The 22620-nt window shown below is 47.9% G+C and overlaps 1 protein-coding gene across 4 annotated transcripts in view; it reads right to left on the reverse strand.

Annotated features, from left to right (window-relative positions):
• Positions 1 to 2086: 2086 nt before the first annotated feature.
• The window catches only part of DENND2A (DENN domain containing 2A), a 56789-nt gene continuing 36255 nt past the window's right edge, over positions 2087 to 22620 (reverse strand). For all 4 annotated transcript variants that reach the window (XM_085228612.1, XM_085228619.1, XM_085228626.1 and 1 more), the window contains 10 exons: positions 22375 to 22444; positions 21674 to 21751; positions 21039 to 21179; positions 16958 to 17106; positions 9205 to 9382; positions 8809 to 8850; positions 7358 to 7475; positions 6564 to 6803; positions 5566 to 5652; positions 2087 to 2775 (listed from right to left, as the gene is read on the reverse strand). In XM_085228612.1, the coding sequence (XP_085084738.1) occupies positions 2744 to 2775; positions 5566 to 5652; positions 6564 to 6803; positions 7358 to 7475; positions 8809 to 8850; positions 9205 to 9382; positions 16958 to 17106; positions 21039 to 21179; positions 21674 to 21751; positions 22375 to 22444 (1135 nt within the window). In that variant the 3' untranslated portion in view covers positions 2087 to 2743. The remainder of the gene's footprint in view (positions 2776 to 5565; positions 5653 to 6563; positions 6804 to 7357; positions 7476 to 8808; positions 8851 to 9204; positions 9383 to 16957; positions 17107 to 21038; positions 21180 to 21673; positions 21752 to 22374; positions 22445 to 22620) is intronic.

The raw sequence follows: 22620 nt of genomic DNA on the forward strand, positions 1-22620 counted from the left end.
AATGCTGTGCTTACACCACACACACGTACCCATCACTGAGAGGATCTGGCCTGGTGGGAGGGTGCTGGGCTGTTTGGGAGTGCAGGGAGGGGGACAGGCCCCCACAGGCAGCCTGGTTAGCTCACAGGAGGGGAGGTGGGACACGGCAGGGGCGGGGGAAAAGAGCTGTGCGCCGGTGCTATAAAAGTGACTTCCAACCAGTGCTGGGGAAGTGAGGCAGCCTCAGCTTCAGCTCCTGTTCCCAGCCTCACCGAGCAGAGCATCCCCGAGCCAATCCAGATCCTGAGGATGGAGGTCCGGGTGCTGATAGCTGCTGCCCTGCTGCTGGCACAGCTCTCCCTGGCCCCAGCACACGTACAGGCACTGGGGGAGTGGGCAGCTCTCCCAGCAAGGCAGCTCGGAGCTGGGGAACCCACAGAAAATCATCGGCCAGCTGGAGATGGAGGGGACAACCAGGCGGATGGCAGTCACCCCCAGGAAGCAGTGTGGGAGGCTCTGGCAGAGCACAGCCCCACTTCTGGGGCTCCCTGCAAAGCCACAGGCAACGGTGCACGGGACCCCCCCAGCAGGCCCCGCAGGAGCCCACCACAGCCCTTCCGCGGCAGGAGCCTGGGGCTGAGCCATCACCTGAAGGGCTACGGGAAGTTCAACAGCGACACGGTAAGCACAGGGCATGCCTGCTCATCGCCCATGGCGCAGGTAAGCCTCGCAGCACCTCTCCAACAGAGCAGGGTGTCCCCAGGGCTCAGCCTTGGGTCATAAGGGGATGCTGCTGGGTGTTGTTCTCCTTTAAACCTGTAAAGTGATGGAAAACCTGCACCGGGGGGACGAGCTGCTCCCCGGGCTGTTGGCATTAGGATGAGCTTGCTGCCTCCCCTGCAGCACTCCTGTCGCGGCATCCAGAGCCGGCCCTGCCAGAAGCCCTCAGACTGCGGAGGCTGCTTGGGGCTTTACACCTGCAGGCCGCCCGGCACCTGTGGACTGAAGGCTGTCTCCCGGCAGAGAGGTGAGCGGTGCCTGTGGTACTGTGTAGTTTCTGTGCGGCTGCAAGGCTTCAGTTAGCATGGCTGCTCTCTGGGCTTTGTCTTCTCAGGGGGGTTCCTGCAGAGCATCCAGTGACACGCCGTCCTGGAGAAACGCAGCTCAGCGTGAAGCTGGAGGGGCTGTCCTGCCACTGAGACCAACGTCTCCTGCTTGAGTTTCATGTTCAATCCTTCATTAAACAGCTGTAAAAGGTTCTTTGTGCTTTTCATGCTGTTAGACGCTCCCGGATACTGTATGCTGGGTTTGAGCCCCACATTCCTTACTGCTGCCAACAAGACACTCACCCCTCCACCATCCTGCCCACCTGCCCATTTCTGCCACCACCACCACAATCCATTTCCACTGTTTGCTGGGTCCTTATATCCAGCAAAGAAAGGGGCTGCTGCTGTAGGAAGCTTTGGCTTCTGAAGCCTTCTGAAGCAGCAGTGACAGGACCCACAGATCCCCTCCACTCTTTTGCGATGGAATTAGGCTCTGTTGACCCTATAATTGGTCACCATGGCCCTCAAATGTGGGGAAGAGGCACTTCCAAATCCTCCAGCAGCCGCGCATGGCACAATGCAGAACAGGGCTGCCTGCAGTGAGGCGTGCCAGCACACAGCCCACCCCGACACTCCCAAAGCAGAGGAGGAGATCTCCATTCAGCCCTGCATTGAGGACCATTGAGGGATTTCTTTCCTCTCAGCTTCAGCCAGCCCCAGGCCTGTGGAGAGTCCCAGTGAAGGTGAGTGAGCAGCAGCAGCTGGCTCCCTAGGGGAGCTGACATCCTCATTTTGTCTCAGCAGCTTACCCAGTGTTAGAATGCTTTCTAATGCCACCAGAGGAGAACCTGCCTGGCCTGACGGGGGTCTTCACAGCCAGACCCCACAGCTGAGATCATCCTCAGGCTCCCTAGGCACGCAGCTTGGGTGAGGGTACAAGGTCATCAGGTTCCAGAGCATGCACGCATGGCCAAGCCAAGGGCTCAGCCACTAGATGTCTCCTCCAGCCCATACAGGCAGGTGGCAGACACACCACAAACACACCCCAGGGGCTGCACACCTTTTAAACCACTCACTTTTAATTATGCTGCGTAAGGAAAAGCCTCTCCTCGTGCCAGGACCCGATGCAGCCAGCCTGGTAGCTGGCAGGCTGATCATATCCTCAGTAGGTTTAGTGGTTACCCCTCACCCTCAGAAGCTCCTCCTCATCAGTCCACCTCATCCCTGCAGTTCTCAGCATCTTTGCTCTGCAGAGACATGTCCACACAACTCCATTCCTCCCATCCTCAGTGCTCAAGCTCTGCCAGCTCAGTCCTGTGGCAGTCCCACCGCCATCCTGCAGCACCAGGCAGGGAGGAGGCAGGGCGAGAGGCATTGGTTAATATTTGTTCCAACCCCAATATAAATAGAAAAATACAGCAAAACAAAGAACTGACTAGCTAAGGGATCCGATCTGCTGGGCTGTCTGCAACGTGCTAATGCAGAGTTCAGAGTGCTTGGTCCAGTGCATAGTACTGTCGATATCCAGAGACCTGTCCCAGCAGCTCCACTGCTGTCGCATCGTCCTGTGTGAGTGCGTCCTGGCCGCAGCTTGGGCAGCTTGCCCAAGGCTGTGGGCCCTTAGGAGCAGGTCAAATAGGAATGGTGGATACATCTGATTTGTTGATGTTAAATGGTAAAGCCATTCTCTTCTGTGAAATGAGGATGTGCTTCGCTCTTTACTTTTTGTGGAGGAATTTCATTTTGCTGCCTGAATAGATGGAGAAAGGAAAAAGGGTTTCCCACAGTGACAAGCAAAATAAGTGTCACTCCCCACTACTGTCCCAGCAAACCTGTACAGAGAAACGCTGCGGCTGCCAGCCCCAGGTACTTACCTACAGCCCCGCACCCTGCAAAGCTGGAAGCAGGTACCTGCAGCAGAGGGCACAGCCCTGACCATGACCTGGGAGCAGCACTGCAGCCTGGGGCCCTGCAGGCCTCCAAGCACACCACCCAGACCCCATTTGTCCAGCAGATTTGGAAGGCGAAGGTATTACTGACTCACTTAGCTAAATCACATGCTTAAGAGGCAGGGCCACCAGTCTCACAGACAATGCTTAAATGGTCACGAAACACTCGAGGTCTGGGGATCAGCTCTCTTAGCCATGGTATTCAACCAAGAACTTCTAATCTTGGTCTGGAGCCCTCATTATTAGAGCTCCTCTACAATGCAAAATGGATTCAAGCAAGAAGAAGATGCACAAGCAGTGGAAACAGGGACAGGTACTGCGGTAACAGTATAAGGAAGATGCTAGGCTGTGCAGGGATCGGGTCAGGAAAGCCGTTGCCCAGCTTGAACTACACTTGGCAAGGGACACCAAGAACAAGAAAGATACCTACAAATACCTCAACCAGAAAAGGAAGTCTAGGAGGGCATACTCCTCCTAATGAGTGACACAGGCAAGCTGGTAGCAACAGCCAAGGAGAAGGGTGAAGTACTTAACTTCTTTTGCCTTGGTCTTCTCTGATAATTGCTTGTTACACAGCCCTTAAATGTTTGGTTTGGTAGGAAAGGATTCAAGAAGCAACATTCCTCCCACTGTAAGAAAAGATCAGGTTCATGACCACCAGAGGAACCTGAACATCCACAAGTCTATGCATCACGATGAGATGCATCCCAGGGTCCTGAGGGAATTGGCTGCTGTAGTTGCTAAGCCATTATCAATGATATTTGAAAAGTTGTGGCAATCAGGTGAAGTCCCTAGTGACTGGAATAAAGGCAACATTGCACCCATTTTTAAAGAGGGTAAAAAAGATGACCCTGGGAACCACCAACCTGTCAGTCTCATTTCTGTGTCAGGAAAGATCATGGAGGAGATCCTCATGGAAGCTATGCTAAAGCACATGGAAGGCAGGGAGGTGATGTGGGAGAATTAGTGTGGCTTCACCAAAGGCAAATCCTAAAACCTAGTGGCCTTCTATGATAGTATCACTGCATCAGTGGACAAGGGAAAAGTCACCAATGTCATCTATCTGGACTTCAGTAAGACCTGAAGCAGTACCCCACAGCATCTTCTCTCCAAATTGGAAAGATATGGATTTGATCGGTGTACTGTTTGATGTAGGAAGAAATGGCTGCAGGATTGAGTGCAAGGAGTGGTGGTCCACTACACAATGTCTGGATGGAGATTAGTGATGACTGGAGTCCCCCTGGGATCGGTGCTGGGACTGATACTCTTTAATATCTTCATCAGTGATACTGACAGTGGGGTCAAGTGCACCCTCAGCAAGTTTGCTGATGAGACCAAGCTGTGAAATGAGGTCAACACACCAAAGGGATGAGATGCCATCTAGAGGGACCTAGGCAGGCTTGAGCACTGAGCTCAGGTGAACCTCATGAAGTTCAACAATTCCAAATACAAGAACTTGCACTTGGGTCAAGGTAACATCCAATACCAATACAAGCTGGGGGATGAAAGGATTAAGCACAGCCCTGCCAAAAAAGATCTGGGGGTACTGGTGGATGGCAAGCTGAACATGAGCTGGCAATGTGCCTTCACAGCCAAGAAAGTCAACCATATCCTGGGCTGTGTCAAAAGAAGTGCGACGAGTAGGGCAAGGGAGGCAATCCTGCTCCTCTTCTCTGCACAAGTGAGATCTCACCTGGAGTACTGAGTCCAGATGTGGAGTCCTCAGTACAGGAGAGACATGGACCTGTTGGAGAGTGTCCAGAGGAGGACCAGAAAAATGATCCAAGGGATGGAATACCACCCCTGTGAGGACAGACTGGGAGATCTGGGACTTTCAGCCTGGAGAAGAGAAGCAACGAGTTGACCTGAGAGCGGCCTTTCAGTATCTAAAGGGAAGCTACAGGAAGGAAGGGAAAGACTCTTTAGCAGGGTCTATGGTGACAGAACAAGGGGAAATGGCTTCAAGATTAAAGAGTGGAGATTTAGGTTGGATATAAGGAAAAAGTTTTTTACAGCAAGGATTGAGAGGCACTGGAATGGGCTGTCCGAAGATGTAGTTGATGCCTTGTCCCTGGAGACTTTCAAAGTGAGGCTGGATCAGGCCCTGAGCCACCTGATCTAGCTGTAGGTGTCCCTGTTCATTGCAGGGAAGTTGGACCAGACGGCCATTAAAGATCCCTTCCAACTCTAAGGATTTTATGATTCTATGATTCAGCCTTAGGATGCTCCTGGGCAATTCCCACCACTGATCCTCCACAGAAAACCTGAAGTCTATGGAGATTGTGTTGCTCATCCCAGCAGAAACTGTGTCTACCTCTCCTGAGTCACTGTTTACTCAGTTTCCACCTCACATCCACCTGTATCCTTTAGGACACACATAGCTCGAGCCTACATTTTGATTTCTCCCTAGCCTCCAGGCTGGAGGCAGACCAACAGCACATCAAAAGCTGGGATACGTGGCTGGGCACTAATCACTTCAGGACTCAGTTGTAAACAGAGCCCTGCTACCCGTCAGCAGCTTCTTTACTGCCAAATCACAAGGCAACAAGAATAAGCTCTGTGAGAAGCCAGTGGTCTTGCTGGTTCCTTACCAAGTCCTTTCAGGAACCGATTGACTCCACTCTGCTCCCCACTGGGAAGTGTTTCCAGGTACTCCTGAGCCCGTACCTCAAACAGACCTGTAGGAAAAAGGAAGTCAACAACTTTTACTTTGCTATCCTATAAATAAAAGAGAGTGCATCTGAAAACATACTCTCCTAACTAACCAAAACACTTGTACAAAGGAACAATGTACCCAGCCTCCCCAGCTCACTGAGTGCACACATAGGACAGGAGCTCTGGTCCTTGGCTGTAGGACTCCCAGCACATAAGCCCTCCCCACCACTGTAAGGCTGACTGATTTTTCTGTCTTACAAAGGAGAGACAAAACCTCCATTTACTTTGCTACAAACAGAGCCTGCACCAGCACTTAAAGAATCATGGAATCATAGAATGGTTTGGGTTGGAAGGGACCTTTAAGATCATGTAGTTCCAACTTCCCTGCTATAGGGAGGGACAGATCCCTCTAGACCAGGCTGCTCAAAGCCCTACCCAGCCTGGCCTTGAATCCTTCCATGGAGGTGGCACTCAAAACCTCACTGGGCAACCTGTTCCAGTATCTCACCATCCTCATAGTAAAAATTTTCTTTCTCATATCTAGTCTAAATCTATCCTCTTCCAGTTTACAGCCATTTCCCTCGTCCTGTTGCTACATGCCCTTATAAGAAGTCCCTCCCCAGCTTTCCTGTAGGCTCCCTTCAGGTACTGGAAGGCCACTATAAGGTCCCCCCCAAGAGCATTCTCTTCTTCACACTGAAGAGCCCCAGCTCTCTCACCCTACCCTCATTGGAGAGGTGCTCCAGCCCTCTAATCAACTTCTTGGCCCACCTCTGGACCCACTCTAACAGCTTTCCCACCACCTAAACTGGCACTGCCCCTGCACAAGCACTGCAGCCTCAGCCCATGCTGCTGGAGCTGGTAGCATCTCCTGCCCCTCCTGCGACTGACAGCAGAGGTTCCAGGAATGCAGAGCCCTGGCAGAGCCCCTTACCTCTGACTCCCTGCTTCCGCAGCTCCCGTTCCTGGATGAAGCCCCCAAACATCTGAGTCTCCATGAAGACCTCCAGGAAGCGCCGGAGGCTCTTGGAAGAGACGGACTTGCGGAAAGCCTCACGCTGCAGAGTCCGCTCCTCTCGCTCGTTGGGGGTCAGGAAGAGGGAGTAGTGGCCCACGATCTCCACAAAGAAACGGACAAAGGCCTCGGATACCACCTCGTTCAAAGGGCTGGTCTCTGAGGAGAGTAGCAAGAGGCAGCAGTGAAGACAACACCATAAGGACGTGCTAGGAAAAAATGTGTTCTCTGTTACTCATTACAAAGCCATACCAGCCTTGGGTACAAACAGACTGGGTTGCTATTAGCTTGGAAGTCACCCAGCTTTGTCTCAGCTCCTTCTCACTAGGATATGCCCTCAATGCCCCCCAAACAGCTGCCTCAGCCCTGTGCTGTGTGTGCAGACCATTCATTGGAGGAGTCTGCATCCTTCATGTGGTCAGCAGCAGAGAGCCTGTGTAATCCTCACCAGGAAGGATGAGTGATGTTCCCTGAAGCCACACGAAAAGGAAGGACAAAGCCAGGAAGGGGATAAGCACTGTTTATCTTTGCACAATGATAAATGTTTTCAGTGAGATGGAACATTTAATAAAGCTTCAAGCAACATCCTGACCTACCTCTAATTTCTGTGGAGCTAAACTCAGTATGAACGCAGCTCTCCTCTAAGAAGTGAATGAAGTGAACAAAAAGAGCAGGGAGAGAAGTGGTTTGACCTGAACAGCGCTGTGCCTTACCCTGCTTGCCATTCACAGAGCCCTCCTCTTTGTCGCTTGCCAGCTCGTTCCTCTGCTCCAAAATGTGCTCCAAGGCGACCTGCAGCTTTCGGGGCAGGATGGAGTCCTCATCCTCCATCTGCAAAACAGAAACAGCCACCTCGTGAGGGCCTGAGGCCAGGACACGGCCGGCTCCTGGGTCACGTCCTATCTAGTTCCTGACACGGCAGGGGGAGCACTAAAAGCAAACGGTGTGGAGAAGGAAAGGGAGAAACTCATGATACACTGGGCACTTTCCAAGCACCTTCCTGTCAAAACGTGAAGAAGCAGGAGAGGAGGGTCTCTCTGCCCAAATACTGCTCTAGCCTGTGAGAATTCAGATGTCCAACCCCGGAGGCTACCCGGCAGGGCTCATCCATCTGCCTGTGAGCCCTCCCAGCACCGTGAAGAAGGCTGAGCTGAACAATGCTGGCGTGCAGCCAGGCAGGCGCAGCCACTCTCCTGACTGTGCTCAGACACCGATCACGTTACGGAGGCTCAACAATTCCCGCAGAGCAACCGAAGCCAGGAACTGCCCGTGTGTGTGAGCTTTCACCAGCTCCTGCTGACACAATGCGACTCAGCTTATGTTTCTCAAGAAGAGGTGTGAGCTGGAGCATTTGACCCCACATCTGCTGCCAGCTGAAGGGATGCAAACGCAGTTCCTGCAGCTCAGGGAGCTGGTGAGCCAACGCTGCACTGAAGGGGTGGTCTTCGCCCACGTGCTGCTTCCTGCAGCAGGAGGTGCTCTCCTCCCATTCCACTGAGGCACAGGTTAGACCTACGCAGCCAGTGATTCTCAGCCATTTGAGGAAGAGCTCAAGGTCAAAGGTAGTTTCTAGGGCCAGGAGCATGTTCTGTTGTCTGTCCTCTCCTCTTAAATACCCATTTCCACTCCATGACAAAGAGAAGCAAAAATCAGCAGGCAATCTTGCCCATGCAGCTAGATCCCTATTTACCGGCTTCCGACTTGTGACTCACCCAGTACAAGGACTGGAGCAAGAAATCACAGACTCCTGGAGCAAGAATGATACAAATAAATAATCAGGTGATAATTTTGCATCTCTGCTCAGCCAGGGTCTGTGAGAAACAGACTGGGAAAGCCATGGCCTTCTGGGAGCCTCAAGTACTGAGTTGACGCTTTTCAGCTCTGCCCTCAGGATGACAGAGAAGGATCTGCAGTGCTCAAGTGCCATCCTTCCCTCTTTAAAAAGAGAGAGAGAGAAAGCACAGTGATTCGGTTCTCAGCATCTGTGGTTTGGAACTGTGCTGAGGACACAGCAATCACTGTAACACTTCTAACCACAAATCCCATCCTGCTTTTTGTGGGAAGTAAGCATTCAGCCAGACAGGCAGGTCAGCAAATCCAATCAAGGTAAGGTGTGATGGAGAAATGAAACAGAAGATGGAAGATGTGAAATAGTTCCACTCACCTGTCTCAGAAACCGGTTATTCACAAGGTCAACAACAAGGACCTAAGAATGAGAGAGAAAGAATGAAAGTGGTAAATCACTATTTCCGTCATCAGAGTTTATCTTGATCTACAACTGATCTAGAGGAAACACTTGAGCCCTGGCCCTGCTCCTCCTAACCACTGCAGCAGCTGGAGGGAGCACCCAGGGTGAGCCAAGAGAAGCCCTTGTGGTTTCTAGCAGCTTCCCCACTAACCACAGAGCAGCATGGACAAAAGAGCCTGCCATCCCAGCCCCGTCCAGCACTCCTCTCTCCTCAGCTCTGCCATTTAAAAAAAAATCATACACGCTCAGCAGCCTTTCTAGGCCAGAAGACAGCTGAGCCTGCTGGAAGAAACATTGTTAAGCATGGCTCACCTCCTCCACCGGGAGCTCCTTCAGGCGGGGCAGCGAGCTGGAGAGCAGGCCGATGAGGAACGGGGTGGGCGAGCACACAATGTCGATCATGGAAGGCGGCAGCACAGGGATGTAGGTGTGCTGCCAGGTGAAGGGGTACAGGAGTGCCACTGTAGCATGGCAGCACTTGGAGAGGGTGCTGGAAGACAAAGCACAACCCAGAACAACAGCACATCAATCAGGAGGTGAGTGGCACCCACTGGCAATGAGGGCTCTTTCAGTCGTTCTCTGAGCGAGCTCCATAATTTACTAAGCACATTCCCAGATTTCTGTTCCCAATTTTCAACTTCAGGTGCAATGACCTGTGACAGGAGCCCAAGTTAGGAAGGACAATTGTGCCCCATGCACACATGACAAGAGACACACCCCACTGAACATCTGCCCTTGCCCCTCCAGAGTCTTGATAGGAAATATCCCACAGATGTGGGGTCTTCTGTGCCACTGCCCTTCATTTGAGAAATGAGTTTGTTCTCCCACAGCATGCCTCTGCAACTGTTGCCACGTTTGAATACACAGGGGCTGCACTGTCCAGAACAGGATGCTCCAGCCTGCCCCTCAGCTTGCACAGTGCACCTGCTTTGCCTTTGGGCAACCCTCTACACGCCAATGGCATGCTTTCCTACCTCTCCTAGGCACACTGACAGTTCTCAGTGCCGAGCTGGATTGAAAGAGGAAGGAGGACACGGAGGTTTGCAGCCAGCAGAGCCCGCCAAGATTGCTCAGAATCACAGCAAACAGGAAAGTGAAACCCAAGGAGGGGAGCACATGGCTAGGCTCCATGCAGTGCTGCATGTGGCTCATGGAACTGTAATATGCCTTCTTCCTCCTTCAAACCCTCACAGCAGCCCTGCTTTAAATGCCTCCGTGGTCAACTCCCAGGAAGGCCTGGCCAGAAGCCCCAGTGACTCCCCAGCAGCTGACTGCAGGGACAGAGCTGCCTGCAGGGCACCGGTGACCCACCTGCCCTTGCTCTGGGAGCACTTGCACGCATTGAGGGAGGAGGAAGGCTCACCACTGTAAATGATGTAACTAACATAATCTTGTTTTACTAGCATCCAGGCCCTGAAGGCTGAAGGAGGGCAGAAGGCTGGTGCAGCCTAGAGGAACCATGTGGCTGGGAAACGCCAGCAGCTGGTTTGCATTAAACTCCACGGGGGAACTCACATCAAGCAACCTGGATCTGGCAGTTTTTTGCTGACTTGAAATGAGAGGGAAGGGGGGAGATGGGTGTGGGCTTGCTCCTCTTGCTCCAGTGAAGTCTGGTGACTGCAAATCCCTGCCCAGCAATGCTAACACGAGCTGAGTGCAGTGCTGTGGCTGCAGCTGGCTGGCTTTCAGCAGATACATTCAGTTCAGCAGAACATGATTATGATTGCTGGGACATCAGCAGAATGCAGGCAGTAAACATCATTAACCACATGACGCTTTTCAGAGATAAGTAAATCCCAGATGAGGGGCTGGAATGTGCCTCACATGGGAATTGGACTGCAGCAGGTAAGGAGAGGGTGCCTGGGAGGGACCCCTGGGATGTGTGTGCTGAGGACATCTCTTTGCAAGATAGACACCACTTTCTCTCTGCTCACAGAGTTTTGTCTTAAGTGGTACTCTATAAAAACAAAGGACAACCCTTCAAAATTGGTGTCACAGACCAGTATCTCTAAGCCTTTGAAGAGGAACATCAAAGCCAGTTTCCCATCCTTGCTCAGGAAGCTGTCAGAGCATCCTTTTCCCTTCCCAGTGTAACAACCAAACACACACAAAAAAAACCTAAATTAAAGCCAACCCAAACCAACACCCACAGAAAAAATGTGGGACCAATATCAGAGCAGATTGCTTTTCTCGTAGCTTTCATGCATGCTGTACCTGAAAGGAACGGCAGCAAAAGTAGACATTCCATCTTAGGAGTGCACCCAAGATTAATGACACTCTTTAAAGACTGTCTTCTTCAAGGTGGTGCTATATGTACACCCCAGTGGAAGTGTTACAAGTTTCACCTTGTCACAAACCCTTGATCTTGAAGACACATTTGATTCACCTGCCTACAAGGCACTTAACAGCACATAAACAATGAGAGAGCCTTTGTTCCAGACAGCTCCAGGGAAGAACAGTGTGCAGCTGAGATATGTGATTATTGATGGCACAATGAGATACTATGGCCTGCTGTCTCCCAGTGTATTTATGGTGGCTTGCTCTTCCCCCAGCCCTGCTCTCAAGTTCCAGATTACACATGGTACGTGAGAGCTTAAGTGGGAGGAAAGATGGCTGAGGTCCAGTTAGAGAAAGTCACAGAGCTGTGTAAGTTGTATGTGACGTGCTGTGGGAAGCAAAACAGATCACTTCCCCTTCCAACTTTCCATCTGTGGTTGCCTCCTCTCCTCCAGGATAAACCCTACTTCACTCTCTCTGAAACGCTTCTCAGCACAGAAGGAATTGCCACTGCAGAGGACTGTTGGGGTTGAGGTCTGTGAGCCTCCCTTGGAGGCAGAGCAGTTCAGACGCGGGCACAGAGCGGTACCACTGAAGCATCTCTTCTGCATGTGATTCAGCCAGATGACCTCTGCGAGAAGTCTCAGGGAGCTGCAGCTTGCCAGGAGCCCAGCACCCCCTTGGACCTTCAGAATAACTCAAATCTAAGCTCTTTCTTCCTCCTACATAAGATATTTGAGAAAGCACTAACTGATTGTCAAGTCATGCCAAGATTGCTGATCCACGCAAGAGAATTCAGTCTGATAAATTCCTTTTATGCCATCTGTGTGTGTTTTCCAGCCATCAGCAATAGCCGAGACTGAACCACACCACAGTCACAACATGGCACATACCTGTCTGTGTAGAAAGTGAATAAGGCCACTGAAGTTCTGGGCACCATTCAAGAGGCTGGATGCCTCTTTTTGTGCCATGTGCTTGTCTCTCAACTCAACCGTGACAGTTCAACACACTCAAGGCACTATTTAAATCAGTAAGCTCTCAGCTTCTTCTCCCAGTGCTCTTACACCAAATGGGTAGGCAATGCCTTAGAGTAGCTACAGTGCCGCTCCTAAAACCCCCACCAAAAATCCTGAAATCCCAGCACATACACATTACAACCATCACAAGGGCTGCTGCCATTTGAATAGTACTGATCCAGGGTGATGTGTTGGGCTTGGAGCGCTCCAGGTGCCACCAGAAGTTAAAAGGTCTATCAGTGTGATAGCAGGGTGGTCTGGGGGGTGGGTGCCATGCACTAATTTCAGGCTGCAGAAGTTCACTAAGAGTTGTTCAAAATGGGGAACAGACTCTATTTTTAAGGCCTCTGGTTTCAACAGCAAATCCTTAAAATACCACCAAACTCCAGAAGTGTTCTAAAGAACACTGTCAAGACCGTTCACAGGTTGTCAGATCATGGCTGAGCTGTACTTCTGGTGCTCCTTGCACAGGAGCTTGCAGGAGACAATGACTGAGTTATTGCTTGTACAGCAGCTAAAGAATGTCAAAGGACACAAGTACACAAAGAAAAACGTCATACTCTCTCCCTACAGGGCTGATTTGGATATTGACTGACATTCAGATATTCCCTGGCTGAGCGCTTCCTTGATCAGACCAAAGATACCACAGCAACTTGTTTGCTTACACAACAAGCCCTTCCACCACACAGCATCCTACACAGAAGTGCATTTGCAAAAGCAAACACAGCTGCTGCTTTTCTCAGTAGCCACCTTGTATGGAGGTGGTCAATATGGAACCTGAACAAAACAGCTGCAACCATGCAGAAACTCTTCTTCCTCTCCTGGGGAAACTTGCTCCAAGACTAGGTTAACTTGCTCTAAAAAGACACTGACAACATGAAACAGCTTCTAAAGGAGAATGTTAGCTGATCAGCTTGATAGAATGATAGAACATCCCAAGCCGGAAGGGACCCATAAGGAACATCGAGTCCAATTCCTGGCTCTATAAAGTAACAGCCAAAAAGTTCTGATTCTGTACTGCACATGGAAGCAAATGATTTGATTATTTTCTTCCCAAATTGCAGACTGAATACAAGTTTTTCAGCTTCGAAAGCAAGGATATCTGCTAAAAAGTCCAGCCAGCTGATCTTTCCTTGGGTTTGGCATACTTAACAGACTTCTGAAAAGTGCTATTGAATCAGTCAGCCTTTTGGAGCTTAATGCCAATAAGCCCTTTGGTCCCTGCACCAGCCAAACTGCTGGAAATAGGCTGGCATTTTGTGATTTAACACGGCTCAATTACCTTATTTTTATTTCTTTATAAGCTTTGCTACAGTAGGATTTACTTTACAAACACCTTTGGATTTCTGACGCTGCGTAACATCTGGATTTACTTATGTCGGATCACAGAACTGGTTCACAACTGGGTTTAAGAGACCCAGGAGCTTCCAAACCTCGCATCGTGACTTGGAGAAACCCACCAGGGCGATGCTGGGTCCCACTATGGGTGGGGATGGCCACCATCTCCCAGAGATTAATTAATAAGAGAGGTTAATGCACACAAAGAAGCAAGCAGAAAGGGTCTCTGAAGAGAGTGCTATTACCTGACATGGAGATGTCCTCCTTGGGCTTCTGCTTCTCCCCAACTACAACACAAAACCAAGAAATCCAGGAGGCTGTGCTGACAGGCACAGATCAGACCACTTTTGAAGCCCATGGAAAGTGCTGCTTTTAATCTTTTCTTGGGATGACCACATTTAAAGTGTCTACTCTACTTCAAATCTGCCTTTGATAACAATGGCCACTTTGTGTTGTTGACACAGCTGTGGTTTCTGGCAGGGGCGGATGCAATTGCTCGAGTTGCTCAGATCCACAACAGGCTTTTGAGGAGATCTGGAAAAAGGATGCCTTGATTTGAAGCCCGTGTACATTCTCCAATTTACAAAGTCCTCTGAATCTAGCACATCTCCCTCGGGCACTGAAAGCCGCCCAGCTCCAGCACCTTGGAACACTGGCCTATTTTTGTTTGGAAGACGCCCTTTGAAATGCTGCCCTTTGATGCCTCAAGCACGAGTGCAAATGAAGGCAGGGAAAGCTACAGAGACCAAGGTTTTAACAGTCACTTTTCCTGGGTTGCAAGGGAATGTATACTCCAGTCTCTATAGCAACAGAGAAAAAAAACAACTAATATACCAAATTCTTTCCTTTTCCGCTGCCAAGCATTGGACTGACAGGTCTTTAAAAAACACTCAACGTTCATTCTTAAGATGGAAAAGACAAGGTATTTCACTTGCTGTACACTTGTTAGATGCATTTTTTTGGCTCAGCTTGAAAACATTTCACAGTTCACACAGTATTTGGCAAAAGACCTTTCAGCTCTCTTTCCCAGAGACTGATTCGATAGCAATTAAGAGAAACAAATACATTGCACGCATTATTTTCCCCATCGCTCACACTCATACATACCTTACAGCCACGTACAGATAGTTATTGATAGTGCCTACATGAAGAACTGCAAATTACATTTATCACGCATCTTTCGCCATGTCACCTGCACTCTCCCCGCTGATCCATCTCAGCTGGATTACTTCTAGCATTCCAAACCCCTGAACAGTTTCGAGCAGCTGCTTTTATCGTTGTTTTTTTTTTTTTTCCTTCCCTTAAGCTATTGCCAAAAAATGTTTCTTTTCTTCCCCCTGAAATTAGCATTTTCACCCTTAAAGTAAATACAATTTAGTAATCATTGAGTTCAATGTGTTCCTGTCCCAGGAAAAGCACCATTTGGACAGAAGACCTCGTATCGACAGAACTATTAACATTCAGAACATGGAATTTCCACCAACAAATACAACAGATTGTTGACCTCTCAGTTACGAAAGACTCTCCACCCCTGCGTACTCAAGCCATTGGCTGGATTAAAAACACAACAGTTTACTTCATTTTCTGGGTTATTTCCTTTGTTTTCTGTTTTTCAAGCCTTCGCAGTCCTTTGGGGTTATTTTCAAGGTTTTCTTCACAACAATAATCAAAGAGAATTCTTGTTTTATGAAAGGAAAATAAAAATTATGACCATCCCCAAATTGCTTTATGTTAGGAGCAAGGTCTTCTCAAACACATCACTTACTAAAAGCCTTGCAGACAGCAATCAATATTTGGGCCTACCATACCCAAGATCTTTAAAATATGACTTTTTTTTTTTTCCCCACAGAAGACTGCAGTTTGTGTTATATTTGGAAACTTCTAGAAAGTATGATCCCAATGCTTTCTCCTGTTCTTTTTTACAGGCCTGGGAAGCTTGATTCATTACTAAAGATCCTGTACATACTGACAGAAGATAGAGGAAAAAGCCAAATCCATAGAAGTGAATGAAAGAAATCGCATACCATAGATTGCTCAGAATACCGTATGCTGTCAGAAAAGCATTCAGTACAAAGAGATCTGATGACTGAAAGTTCATTTTAAAGTGATGATTTAAAATGCAAAAAACCACCAAAATGTCAAATGCTATGCACCCTACCATACAGTCTTAGCATCCTGTCTCTCACAGAGATCACAATGTTATCTGTGTCCTTAATAGATTTTCCCAGAATGTAAAATTTTCCTATAGTGAAGGAGAAAAACCTCAGAAAACAAAGCCTGTCATCATAAATTATAACATAAATCATATACACTCTGTAGAAATATACAGTGGGTAAATTCTGTTTCAAACGCAAACCTGAATGCTCTGATATCTTATGAGGCTTAAATACCCAGAACACTAAACATCTATGCATACAATATATCAGTGATCATAAAAAACTAAATTCCACCCCCCCCTCAGCCCAAGACGGCTGCCAAAAAACTGCCAATGGGCTGTGCTGCCATGATGCTCCAGCACCCCTCTCTGCAGCCGTCCTGTCTGAGCTCTGCCCTGAGGAGCCCTGCAGCATGATTTTTTCCCCTTAGCTTTCCTGTAGAAGTATCCTCCCCATCTTTTGCCCTGGCACTCAGTCCCAAGGCTGCAGCCTGCTGGCTGTAAGTTGTGAAAAGAGTCAGCTTAGGGGCAGTGTATGCTCCTGAAACCCGAGCTTACTCCTAAGTGTCATTATTCATCCAAGCAGCTTTTCCTTCTCCAGCCCTGGCGAACTCCCCTGCCTAAATCCTCAAGTGCTTCAAGGGCTGGAGAGCTGCCAGCTACCAGCTGCACAAGATCTTAAAGAAACCTGGACCGATTTTTCTAAATTAAGAGAGTAAATTAAAAAAAAAAATAAAATAGCAAATTGAGCACACTTAAAAATAGAAGGGGAAAGTCCTCTGTCTCATTTTCCCTTGCTGCATCTTTTACTTTCATCCTTCACAAGAAAGAACTTAAGGGAAAAAACAATATTAAAATTCAAGCTGAAGTTTAAAAGATTTCAGAAACAAATCTTGTGACATCAGGGAACAAAGCAGAAGGGACAGCCATTCCTGCCTGAAGCCTTCTCTCTGGAAATCCAGCACAGCTTAGTGGGGAACGCTGCAGAACCGTGGAGCAAGAAGACAGGTTTTGCTTTCTCGGTACCAGTACACCACCCTGAAACCATGCAGAGAATAGGGAATTTGTTTCTCCCCGTAGATGGAAAACTGCTCACTTCTTGTAAGCTGCCAAGTAAAATTACAGTGAGCACCCCACTCCTGGGAGTTACAGCCCTACTTACATCAGATATAAGTTGGAAAAGAGCAGAAAAGAAAAAAGAACAGGGCAAAGAGACGCTGCAGCCTTCTCAGCCTCCCTTCCTTAGCAGCATTTTGTTGAAAATAATGCAAGAGGGTACCTGAGCTTGTCTGCGATGAAGATCACCCTTCTTTCCAGGAGCAGGGAGGCGAAGACCCTGCTCAGGTGCCGCACGCTGAGGGATGCAAACAAGGACTCAAAATCAACGTGCTCAAGCCTGGAGTCAAGAGGCCGCCGCAGCTCAATGACCTTTTGGAGAGAGAAAGACCACAGGCCAGTCAGCTCTCACCATCCGCTGATGCTGTGGGAGCAGGGCCCTGACAGGTATGTAAGCAGCTAACAAGCATTACTGGCTGTGCTGGCAAACACCACTTGGTCTTCAGCCCTCAAACACAAACTTTCCAAAGGCTTCCACAAATTGTTCTTCCAGATGATGCTGAGGACCATCCAGAGTCCACCCCAATGTGCACAGCATGGGACCACCCACAAGTATGCCCTATTGGGCTGAGGACAGGAAGCTCTTCATAAGGAGGAAAACCAGTCTGTGTCCAGCTAGGAATGGTTTCCAAGCTTTTTCTCACTCTGGCAGCAGAGTTGCACAGAGCCTTTACCATTTTCACTCTTATTTTTATAGATGCTTTTTATTTCTGGATGTCTGACCTACTGACCATAAATTTCTATACCATTACAGAAAAGAGTAACCTGTGAGTATTTTCCTTTGTTCACAACTACTTCAATAATTTCTGTCACAGCACCTTGGCCCTTCATACTCCTTGTCTTAGACAGATCTTCCTAAGTTGTTCTTGAAAACCCCCAAAGCCAGATATCTTACAAACCCCACAATAAAATCTCCTCTAATTCTATATAACCCTGACCAACACCAAGCCTATAATTGGTCTATCTCAGTGACAAACCACCGCCAGGTGCTTGTTGTCTTACTCTCTGTAAGCACTCAGAACAACAGGTCACCTTCCAGTCTGTAGGAAACTTCTCAGATACTGTTTATTAACACCTGTCCCCCTATGTTCTTTGTTTTCTGCATAAAGCAAACCATTCTCTGAAGCTTTGTATTTTCTAAACCACTTAGCAATTGGAACTACACCTTTGGGGCTTTCTCCTAGTGTTTACATTTGTTTTGAAAGCGATACTCTAAATGAATCTCCCTGGATGCTGGAGGGTAGGAAAATCACTCTCCTTCATTAATCATTCTTTCACTTTCTTTCACAACACAGGAATCTGTCTTGATAACATCACATTGTTATTTCTGCTCATTTTATGAGTCCCTACAGCACAAGCTCCTTTTCTGAAGTACTGCTGTTCATTCTTAATTGCACATTGTATCAGACTACTGATTTCTTCTTCATAGCATTTTGCTCCATATTTGTATCCATATTGAATTTCAGACCAAATCTCCCATTAAGCACAGTCATTTTGAGTTTTAATCCCTAACTCTCCAAAGTGCCTGCACCCCATCTCCGTGCTGTCATCTACCAATTGTACAAATATGGGCTTATGCCATCAGCAAGATAACTAATGAGCAGTATGGATCCTAGAAACAAAACAGTTGAAATGTTCTCAGACTGTCAAGCACACAACTGGGAACTTACTCCTCAATTGCAGATTTTTAACCAGCTATGCGTATGCTCTGCAGTAATTTAATTTAGTCTGCACTATTCTGTTTGGCTGACAAGAATATCAACATGTCCTGCTATGCTGAAGGCCTTCCTACATTTCCTTAAAAAGCATTCCACATTCTCCTATCTGGAGCAGGTACTTCAGAGATGAAAACAATGTGAGTTTAACACAACTCTCTTCACAAATTCAAAATGACTACTTCTCACTACTTCATGATCCTCTACACACATATAAGCTGATTATGTATTTTGTTCCTACATACTTTCAGCAGTCAAAGTTAGGTTGTCCCTGTTAGATTTCCATGTATCCTTCTCACTTTTGAATGCAGACAAAAGGCTTACCCTTCTCTGCTCTACTGGGACTTGCTGATCTCAGAGCTTGCAAAACAGCTGCTTTTGCAACACAGTAAAAAACACATCACTGCAGTTGTTTTTCACAAAGCTGTACCCTGAGTGTCCTCAGCTCCTAATTATTCTAAAACAACTAAGTTGTCTCTAGCTAACTTCCTCCTATTCTGTCCTGCATCACCAACCTTTCATTATTATTAACAGCATTAACTATGTGATTGTAAATAATCTTCCTGGGCCCTTCACCACAAGAAAGACATTGAGGCCCTGCAGCATGTCCAGAGAAGGGCAATGGAGCTGTGAGGGATCTGGAGCACAAGTCTGATGGGCAGTGGTTGAGGGAACTGGAGTTGTTCAGTCAGGAGAAGAGGAGGCTCAGGGGAGACCTTATTGCTCTCTACAATGACCTGAAAGGAGGTTGTGGTGAGGTTACTCTTCTCTCAAGTAACAGTGATAAATGAGAGGTAATGGCCTCAGTATGCACCAGAGGACGTTCAGGTTGGGTATTAGGAAACATTTCTTCTCAAAAAGAGCGGTGCTGCAGTGGCACAGGCTGCCCAGGGAGGTGGTGCAGTCACCATCCCTGGAGGTGTTCCAGAACCGTGTGGATGTGGCACTGAGGGACGTGGGCAGTGGGCATGGTGGGGATGGCTGGTGGTTGGACTGGGTCTTAGAGGTCTTTTCCAACCTTAATGTATTCCTTCTGAAGACTGAAGCATAAAAAACCACACAGAATATGACAGTATGTCTTCACTTGCCAAGCATTAAAGGCTTTCTCATATTAAGAAGGAGAAATGAATCCAGAGTTAGCATTCAGTATTTCTCCATTTTTCTCATCCTTCCACTGTATTCAGAGATCCTCTCTTATTTGCCCATGTTTCAAAGGAAATTAGATTCCTAGTCGTCATGCTCCCACTTAATTCCTTCGGTTTGCAGTAACTTCTGAATTCCCAGCTGGCCAGTTTCCCATTTCAGTGAGCAGGGGTCCCAAAGACAACTAAATTCTGCACGTCTGCAGAAAAAAGCCGCCTACAGAGGGGAGTTGCATGCATACGGCACAGCATCCCTGCCGAGAAAGAGGGGCAGTGCAGAGCACAGCCTGTACACATCCTGCTTTGCAATAGTTTCTCTGTGCATTGGCACTTACACACTGACAGAATAGATGGCATGGAAACTGCTTCATATATAGAGAAGAGGGAGTGTGAGGAAGCAAGTTTCACTAATTTCCCTGTTTGCAGATACTCATATTTTCTTTTCTGTCCTCTACTGGCTACAACTCATTTTAGCCTTTGTTTATTTCTGGTTTGGTCCTTGTGTGGTTTACTGTTCTTTACATTAGATTTTAGCAACAAGTATACCTATATTGCTAGATAAACTAGAGTCAGCTGTTTTTGTTTGCTTGAGGAGACAGTTGACTGTCTGTACTGGGAATGTTACCCCTTAGACAGGACCTCCATCAACTAGCTCTCTTTCCCCTTGCTCATATTTAGGGCTTAACAGGAAGCATGGCCAAGATCACATTCAGTTTAGCTACCTCCATCTGTCCACAGTCCTTCAGTGCAATCCCCCAGATCTCTAAACTCTTAAAACCCTTCCCTCAACAATATCACGTTGTGGGAGATACAAGATGTACCCTCATCTCCATGCTGTGAAAATGCTGTTTTCAAAGGCTATAGCATTGCCCTTGTGTGATTTCAGATACTTTTTACTGGAACTTTCTGTTCTGTCCCACACAAATAGTGATTCTGCATTAAGGATCACAGAATGGCTTAGGTCGGAAGGGACCTTAAACATCATCTGGTTCCAGTGCCCCTGCCATGGACAGAGTTGCCAAGGATGCTGGAGCACACGCTATTGATCAAGAAATTAAGCATGTAGGGTAATCTTGAGCAGACCCAAATGTTTACACTGTGTAGCGTGGAGTCTGCCAGTCTGTGCCACCTGGCTTCAAGGCCAGTGCCTTGCTTCATTTTATAACACAGCTGATGTATCCACACCTTCAGTTTTACCACAATTTCCTTTTCTATTCTGAAACCATTGGAAAACTCTCCATGTCATCCTCTCCAGTCCCCAGTCTTACTCCTTAGCTTCCTCCCATGCAGTTGCCAGACAATCCGCCATTCATGAGCATCTCTGGTCCCAACTCTCAGCCACCATTTGCTGGCCCAACTCTCCTTCCCTCTAGGCTGGTGTTTTTACCTCTGTTCCTGAGCCTGGCAAGAAGTTCTTGACTGTAATTGTCCGGCCCAAAGCTGGGAAAGGTGCCTCCATGACGCTCCTCATGAGAGGCTGCACCAAGGCTGGGGAAATGCCTCGTCTCTTCTCAACCTCATCCAAGATCTGGGATCAAACCAAGAAACCACAAAAAAGCTATGTAAAATAGGAAGAAGGTAACAGCGGAATTGAATGCAGCAGCACCTACATTATATCCCTAGCCCAGCATTGACACAGAGCCTCAACTCGTAAGGAAGAAAGTAACATGGCATTGAAAGCCTTTTGTCTTCCTCAGCAAAAGAAATCCAACTCCAGCAAGGTCAATGGAAGGCTTACAACTCCCAAACTTCCTATGACCTTTAGAGTCAGGACTCCAGGAAGTTAAGTGCTCACATTCTGGTAGTTCTGCTGAACAAACAAGGCAACAGCTGACAAATTATTTTTCCTTTAAACTGTACTGAATTTAACTGTATCTAACAGGTTCTGAAATTAGCATGCAGTTGCCTTGCCAACACCATTTTTAGTGTTTCTCCAGCCATCAGCTTCCCTGATTTCCATTCTTCTGGCATGGACGTCATTTTTGGGACCCTCTTGGCCTACTGCACAAATTCCCCGCTCACCTTAGAAAAGAGATTGAAGCATCCGAGGCGACTCACAATGCAGTAAACTTCTGGGAGGCGCTTCCCTTTCCCACTGGGCTTTCAAGACAAATGCAAATACACAAAAAACAAGAAAACATCAGAGTTGTAGCTACTGCAGAGACAGAGCACCTGGTCTCTTAGCTCTGCAGCTCACTGACTGGCTCAGAAACCAGCACGTTTGACAGCAGGCTGCTGATGACAATATCTTAAGTCTTGCTCTAAACACTGGCAATCTATAAATTATAAACAGAGGAGAAAGGGGCACATCCATGGTATGATACAAACCTTCCTAAGTGACCAAGGCAAGGTAAGCTGCTCCACAGGGACAACTCTGAGCCTGCCGGACCAGTACTGTTCTAGACAACTGTTCACTAGCTATCTAAGCCTAAGGAAGAGCAACTCTGTCTTCAGTTCAGTGGTAAAAAAAACAGTCCATGATCATAGCGTTAAGCACTGGTGTAAGGAAATGACAAAAGTACTATGTCTAGAGAGGAGGATGACATTTAGTGAAGGACCTTGGCACTGAACAGGGCAGAAGAGAAGAAAGTTGTTCTGCTGCCGCCCTTTCCACACTTAAAGAGAAGAGCAGCAGCTTTCTACTTTCCACAACAGGTGACAGTAATATTGGCTCCAGAGAAGGCTGCATCTGTTCTGCTAGAAGAAAAAGAAGAGATAATTACCAGCAGCCTCCTACAGTATCCAAAACGCCTGCTTCCATCTTCACCGGTCAGGACAAATGAGAATGTCTCACTGCAGAAAGAGAAACCAGAATAAGAAGATACTCGTCACCCACACAGAAACTCTCTGACATAGAGATGAATTCATTCAACCCACAATCTTTTTGCATTTCCAATACGCCCTCTCAGGGCTCTGCCAAACCTTCTACCACAACAGCTCTCACATTTAATTAGCTCAATACATAAATC

Source organism: Meleagris gallopavo, chromosome 1 (assembly GCF_905368555.1).
Source record: "Meleagris gallopavo chromosome 1, MGAL_WU_HG_1.1, whole genome shotgun sequence".
Taxonomy (NCBI): domain Eukaryota; kingdom Metazoa; phylum Chordata; class Aves; order Galliformes; family Phasianidae; genus Meleagris; species Meleagris gallopavo.